Source organism: Octodon degus, unplaced genomic scaffold, assembly GCF_000260255.1.
Source record: "Octodon degus isolate 3935 unplaced genomic scaffold, OctDeg1.0 scaffold00089, whole genome shotgun sequence".
NCBI lineage: Eukaryota > Metazoa > Chordata > Mammalia > Rodentia > Octodontidae > Octodon > Octodon degus.
In genome coordinates this window covers 6,794,775-6,802,391 of record NW_004524665.1, presented here as the reverse complement: position 1 = coordinate 6,802,391, position 7,617 = coordinate 6,794,775, and the positions used below count along the sequence as shown (strand labels likewise).

General features: G+C 50.4%; 1 protein-coding gene across 3 annotated transcripts in view; it reads left to right on the top strand.

The window, feature by feature from the left end:
• Window positions 1-7,617, top strand: part of Iqca1 (IQ motif containing with AAA domain 1) — a 135,330-nt gene that overhangs the window by 65,500 nt on the left and 62,213 nt on the right. For all 3 annotated transcript variants that reach the window (XM_023722227.1, XM_023722226.1, XM_004637340.2), the window contains one exon: window positions 3,199-3,318. In XM_023722227.1, the coding sequence (XP_023577995.1) occupies window positions 3,199-3,318 (120 nt within the window). The remainder of the gene's footprint in view (window positions 1-3,198; window positions 3,319-7,617) is intronic.

The following is a 7,617-nucleotide window of genomic DNA, read 5'->3' as shown; positions in this document are numbered from 1 at the left end:
GTTTGCTGCTGGCATTGTCCAGGCTCCCTCCTCCCCAGAACCAGGACCCAAAAGGCCCTGAAGCAACTCTGATGCATATTCTGTGCACAGCGCAGGGTCCCCACAGATTTCAGCCCCATTACTGTGCACCCCTGAGGCCGACCCTGAAGCCAGGCTCCTGCGCACTGCCAGCCTGGTCCCCACTGCTGACTGAGTGTAGCACCTGGCCCTACCCCGCCACCATGCCCCAACCACCATGCCTGCTGCTCTGTGATTGCATGTGCGAGTGCACCTCCAGCTCAGCCCACCACTGTCCCCACACAGAGATGGCCAGCCACTGTCACTGCCCTGCACCTGGCCCCGGCGACCACATGAGTGCAGATGATGACCCCCACTGCCACCTGTGTGCCACAGTAGTCTCCAGCCCCTGCCGCCAGCCCCGGTCAAGCCTGCAGCTGCCAGCTGTGCAGTTAGAGCTGGCCTGCACAGTAGGAGGGGTGCGCACCTGGCTCTGCCCTCCTCTGCCATGGGACCTGGCCCCTAACTTGGTGGAGAGACCCAGCAGCCCCGAAGCCCCGGAGGACCGCACAGCTCTTGCCACAGAGGACCACCATCAGGCACCAACTCTACGGACTATAGCTGCCTGAGCTGAGGACAGCCAGCAAAACATCCAGCCGGGAGCCACCACAGGTGCCGTCCACACTTACTGCCCTGTGGCAGCAGCCCCAGCCTGCAGGATCTCCTGTGTTTCCACCCATGAGCTCTGTGCTTGCGGAGCCAGGCCAGGAGGTCCGGAAGAGGTGGCTGCTGCTTCAAAGGCATGTACACCTTGGCGCGACAGAGAAGCTCATGAAGAATCACTGGAGAACACGACAGAAGTTCAGGGCCTGGCCCCAAGCAACCAGACAGTCACAGACTGTATGACAAAGATTTTAAAATACTTATTTTTAAAAGTCTCAGTAAACTACAAAAGAACCCAACTAGACCTTGTAATGGAACCAGGAAAACTGCAAGAATGAAGCCAAAAGCTAAACAAAGTGATGCAAACACTAAAATGAGCCGATCGGAATCTTGGAGATGAAGAACACAACAACGCAAGCTTCCAGTGAGTGGAGCGCTCGCGCCTCAGACCTGAACTGGCAGCAAGAGTGAGCAGAGTCCAAGCTGAGCGTCTGAAATCACAATCACAGCACAAAAAGAAAAGCTGTCAGGAACTGGAGAAGGCTGTGGGAGCTATGGTGCCACACGAAGAGTAATGGCATCTGCATAGTGGGAGTTAGGAGAAGAGGGAAAGTGGCTGAAAGTTCATGGAAAGACATAGCAGCTGAAAACTTCCCAAATCTGAAGATGCAAAATACAGGTAGAGGAAGCTCGAAAGCCCCGTCAAGTACAAGAAGAGTTCATCAAAACACACGATAGTCCAACTACGGAAAATCAAAGACAAAAGAAAGCAGCAAGGGTGAAGAAGCACTGGACACAGGAGCGCTCAGGACTGTTATCAGCATGGGCTTTTTCCAACACAATTCTTGCAGACTAGGAAAGAGAGGGACAATGTATTCAAATTGTTGAAAGAAAAATAGGCCAGGCAAGAGCACTTCTGGAACTGAGAAGAATGGCAGGGTACAGAACTTCTGTTTTTACAAATCTACATGTTCAGTAAGAAGGCAGCCACTTTGAGCTGAGCGGAGTGTGGCATGGTCCTGCTGGCCTTAGGATGCTCCCTTTGGCCACTAGGGGGAGACCGATAGGAGGCTGAGAATCAGAGTCCAGGGAAAACTCCTTGGCAGGAGTTGCTGGGTTGGAGGGCTCACCAGCACAACGCCAGGACACAGAAGGCCAGGTCCCACCGCAGGAAAAGCTCCAGTGATGTCCAGCAGGACAAGGCACATGGGAGAAGGCACACAGCGTTCTGCCCCGTCTTGCTGAGGAGCACCTTCTCGTCTACCATGGTCTTGATAGGCAGGAAATCTGAATAGCCCACGCCCCAAGACCTAATGACATTCACCAGATCTTAGACAGTTTTAGTTGACTTTCCAGCCACTGACTGTAGAGATACAGATCAGACCTTAGACTTGTGAGTCACCGTGGTAACCACCGAGGAGGCCGGGCTGTGCATCGGCAAACCACTGGTCACTGTCAGACCTCCAGGTACAGCGTCCATGCCTAACCTCACTGAGACTTGGCTCCTGCAGCTCTGAAGTAAGGTTGACGATGCATCCACAGCACTTGTGCTGCGCCGGGCACGGTTGAGTATCCTGTCTCAGTCACTTGAACTGTGATGAGCAGAGCCCGAGGACCAGTGGGGGGTGTGCCCTGCCTGGAGCACTCCAGTGTCTCCCAGAGTTCATAGCTCTCTGCAAGTTGCTCTTTAAACACATGGTATATTAAACTAAATTATATTATTTTCTATAAACCTATACCTGAAAATCTCCATCAGTCTTAGCAAAATAGCAGTTAATATGTAGAATTTTCACCTTGACTGACTCTGTATGCTGATAGCTTTGATCTAAGCAGCTACATCAAGGACAGCAATGTGTAATGCAAAAACCATGCTTGAATACCAGACGTCTTGGTCTTCTAAATGTGTACATTCTTAATGTCATATCAATTAGTACTATGCCTTCTTGAAAACAAACTTTAAAAATACTAAACCTACACTAATCCTCCAGTAGCACCCTCCCTATGCAGATAAGGTATTTTTTTAATCAAGAATTTTAAAATTTAGCAGAAAAAGTGGTCATTTGTCACTGTAAGAAATACAGATTAAATCCGGGGTGAAAGAAGAGATGTGTAATTATCCATGGCAGAGGAAGTTATTGATAGAACAACTACTGAGACAAGAAATCAGGCAGGAAGCAGGTACGGAATTTGGACACCGTGGCAGGGCCGTCATGTCCAGCTACTGCTGAGGTATGAGGAAGTCGTGACTTCTAGTGTTCGGTGCAATCCTGAGAGCCAGAGGACCTCTGAACTAGAGGGGGCTGGACTCGGAGCTAGCTGATGTCTCCCTTCTACCCTTTGGGACCTGGTACTGCTTCCTCCTGAAAAATCCAGGGAACCACCCCTGGATCCCCCGGGGATCAACCCCCAGAGTCCAGCACAGGGCAGGGAAAGGGACGCCGGTCAGCCGAAGTGCTCACTCATGGGCAGGAAAAGCAGTCCTCTTGCTGACAGGGAGCTCGTAAATGCTGTGGTTTTTTGTTTGTTTGTTTTTTGCAGGTTATTGAAGATATCCTCACAAACCAAGATGATGAGGAAAAGAATAAAAAGAAAAAGAAGAACAAGGAAAAGAAGAAACCCAAAGAGAAGGAAAAGAAAGGAGCAAAGGAAAAGCCCAAGGTAAAGAGCTTGTCTGGAATGTTAGAAATTTGATTTAGCTTCTTTTTAGTGCCTTCCTCCTCTTTAGCTTTTGACCAATAGAATCCTCTCGTATCTGCTAAAACTGCAGCTGCTCATTTCCTAGAAAACCGTTCTATCTGCTGACAGCCTTTTGTTCTCCTTTACATTAATCAACATTCAGTTGCTGTCTTTTCCACGACTTGTGAATATCTGTTAGCGTAAGTGGCGGCTTCACCAATTCATATACTTCACGTAGCTTTCAATTCTCATCCCTCAAATAAATTATTCCATTCAGGATAAAGAGAAGAAAAACTAGCCAAGAAGGTAATTATTGGAAAGAAATCGCACCTGATTTAACCCAAGTGTGTTCATTCAAATTTGTCACTGACATTGACATCTTGGATATATTTTAGCAACCTATTTTTTCTTCCTATCCAAAGGCAATCAGCAGCCTTCCCTTTCTTGGAGGGGCTCGGGCAGGGGTAGGGGTGCTTGCCCAACACTGCTACCCAGCTGCAGTGATTGGGGGATCTTGACCAGGGTCATGGGAGAGGCACAGACTCCTGTGGCAGGATGTGGCACTTGGGCGTGGAGCTGGTGCTGAGAGAGGACAGGACTGAGTTTCCAGGAACAGCTCCTCAGCCCACAGAAGTATAAGCTCAGTGACCTTCAGGAGTCGGTTCTGAAAATTCCATTACCCTAATCTGAATCACTCCCAACACTGGATCCCAAATGTTTGGATCACTGTGATTCAAATTTGCACTAGTTCTCAAGAGTTGATCCCAAGGTGATGTGGACACGGCTGGAGGCAGCTCAGGCAGCGGCAGCCTCAGCTTTCACGTCCCTAGTGCAGTCCCAGTGAGAGCTTGGACTCCTGGACTTTGCTCTAGATGCTGTGACGCAAGGTCCTGGCAACTTGGCTCCCTCTTACAGAGAGGAGGAGGATAGGCCTGTGACCGAAGACAACAAATGACTGGAGAAGCCCTGGATGCTGTGAGCAGGGCTGCAAGGTGACAGTGGCAGCACGCGGATGAGTCAAGGTCGGCGTGGATGCATGACATGGGCCGTGCGTGGCTTGTCTTCCGCCCTGGGCACAGCACACGGCTGCCCCACTGTGCGTCTGCCCTGCTTGGCCATGCCCCACTGTGGGCTGCTGCTTGTTCAGCTGCACTGCTGGTGTACACTGCAGTGAGCTTCTCAGATGCCCACCAGAACGTCATGCCAGCTCCTCACACCGGCTCAGGAGCTGCTGTGCCCCACTGTGGGCTGCTGCTCATTCAGCCCCACTGCTGGTGTACACTGCAGTGAGCTTCTCAGATGCCCACCAGAACTTCGGTGCAGCTCCTCACGCCGGTTCAGGAGCTGCTGTGCTCTTAGGAGCTTCCCTGCTCTCCACAGTCCTAGTGAGTCGCAGCCCTGGGGGGCAGCCTGTGCCCAAGAAGAGCATGCGACAGCTCTGCACCTAGCCTCCCCCGCCTGCCACCCGGACAGCTTCCTAAGTTTCCCTGGTCCTGGGCTCCCGCAGCAGCAGCTGGCATTCAGCTGCTTCCCCTGGAGAAGCAGCCCAGGCATGCTTCTCCACCCCTGCCGCCATGCTGGGACCCTATCCCAGTGTTTCCAGGGCTCACCCAGTGCCCTCCCGTCCTGCCTGCACCAAGGAGCTCCATGTAACTTGTTCCAGGAGGGAAAAAAAAAGACAGTTAATTTTTAAAATTCTCCCTTCACTCTGCAAGATAATTTTGAAAAAAAATTATAAATAAGGAAAATTGGAAGCATTTCAATTTTATTGTGAGCATCTCATCCTCTGAATATGCATGAGAGAGTTTTGCACTTGCAAATTAAAAATTCACTGTAAGGTGCTTGTTCCATATAAATCTGAAATTGTCAGCTACGCAATCTGGTCATTGTTGGGTGAGGGGATCTTATTAACTAATTGTTAAAGAATCACTTAGTGATGAACAGTTTGGAACAAAAAGCAAAATTTAAGAACATCAACATTTATGAAGCACTAGCAAATAAAAAAGAAATCCTTCACCATTACTTAAAAATTAATTTATTCATAAAAAAGTAGATCTACAAAAGCGACAGCATGATTATTAGAAGAGAAAAGGACCATCTGTGACAGCACTGAGGCACTGATTTATTCTACATGCTCTTTGGAGATCTGACTGTCTTTTCAGTGGGCCCTTTAAAGTCTGATTCTGGAATCAGTGTCAGCGCATCTAGAACAGTTCCTGAGACAGCCATTCAGATCCCTGTGTGAGAACTCATGTTCCGGACTGCAGGACAAGTGTCACGCGCCGTGGCACAGTGGGAGAGAGGACGGAGCCCTTCACCTGTCGCATGCACTACATTCCACAACTGAGCTTGTCCTGGGCTCAGCTTGGACAGCTCCCAGGCCACCTTTTTTTTGTGAGGTGGGGGGACAGAGTCTCACTACACAGCTCCAACTCATAGTGATCCTCCTGTTTTCTGCCTCCCCAGTGCTGGGATTACAGGCATGTGCCACCACGCCTGGGCTCCATTGCTGGCTCAACACACCCAAACGCAGGGCTGGCATTTGGTGCTAGAGATCAAACCCTGGCCCCTGCGCTTGCCTAAGCAAGCACTTGTCTGCTGAGCTATCTTGCCGACCCTTCCCCAGGCTCTCATAGTATTCCCTGCCTAGCACCTCCATGTGAGGTCTTGGAAAGGATCTTACTGAAAGGACAGGAGTGTCTATTCAGCTAACCTGTTCAAATAAAAATCGACTCCTTTCTAAAATATCACACAGGTAAAAGAGCGGAAAGCTCTAGAAGTCCACAAGAGAACTATAAATAAGCAAAAATGTGAAGAGATGGTGTCAGTGGGCCCAGAAAGAACTGCTGTTCCTGTTGAGTTTTACAGTGAGTCTGTCTCTGGGCTCCCGACTTCCTGCAGGGTTGGAGAAATGAGAAGAGGAAAGGGTTCCCGTGGGACCTCTGTAATTACACACAAGAACATTTAAAAATAAAATACATGTGCATTTGTTTGATCATTTTGTCAAGAAATTTAGCACAGCATCTTCAGGATTAAAATGCGAAAGTTGCTCATTCGCCTAGAGACCCACCATGCTGAGCTACACTGGAGGAGCAAAGAAAGCAGTGCTGTCCAAACCTTTACGTCTTCAGTGGGGGCTGGCGGAAAGGAAACCATAGCAAACACAATCACAGTCAAGCTTCCAAAAGCGAGTGTTTCACCCATAAGTGAGAAAATGGAGTTTGCATTACACTTCACCCCTCACACATTTTTTAATTCAAAATGCATCATGATTTAAGCATAGAATTAAGAAAATTGAGATTTTAAAAATCTATGGAAAATACCTTCAGGACTAGGGCAAGACAAAGAGCTTCTATATTCATCACCAAAAGTAAGGTCAGCTAGGCAGGACAGCACTGCCAGAATCCCAACACTTGGGACACTGAGGCAGGGGGCCATTTGAGTCCCAGAGTTCAAGGCCGTCCTGGGAAATAAAAAAGACCCCCATTTCTCTCACACGATGGTCTCGTAGCCAGAGCGGGAGAGTAGCCAAGCCTGAGGAGGGTGGGGGCATCTGGGCATTTAGGGCCTGGTGAAGCCTGCCGGGGAGTCCTAGAGCTCAGAGGCTCCCGGGGTGGACCTGACGGGGTCCCAGGCAGCTGAGCGCAGGTGGGCATTGGGTACAGGGAGGCACCGCCCTAAAGGCCAGATGGTCACTGGCCCACCATGGGGGACCCTGGAACCCCAAGCCACACTGTGACTTGACCAGGGCTGCACTTGCTTCTGAAATAGCTGATGGCTAGAGGCACCAGACCAGATTCGCTTGCACAGGAGTTAGTGTTGCCCTTGACAGCAGGCCTGGGCAGCCCCAGGCTGGGCGCACACAGGTGCTCGAGGGTTCCTGCCCCAGCGCTCCTGTGGTTGTTTGGTGGGCAGCCCCAGCCGGCTAGGGATGCTGGCGCCGGGTTGCACTGCCAGATGGTGCCGTGGGAGCCTCTTCTTATCCCAGAAGAGCACAAACACTGGTGTGAGCACGGAGAAGGCTATGCTGTGGTACTGGAGACGCGGCTGAGGCAGGAGGATCGCGAGTGGAGCCCAACCTGGGCACCGTAGCTGCTGAGTGAGACTCTGCTTCAATTTGTTTAAAAAATTTCTTTTTCTAAGGGCTGTAGATAGAGCTCAGGACCAAGACCTGAGTCCCATTCCCTGTCCTGAAGAAAAAGTGGACACTTTGAAAATGAGTGACTCTCGGAGTTCCGGGAGCCCCCAGACCCAGTCCTAGCCCAGGTCCGGTGAGTGTGC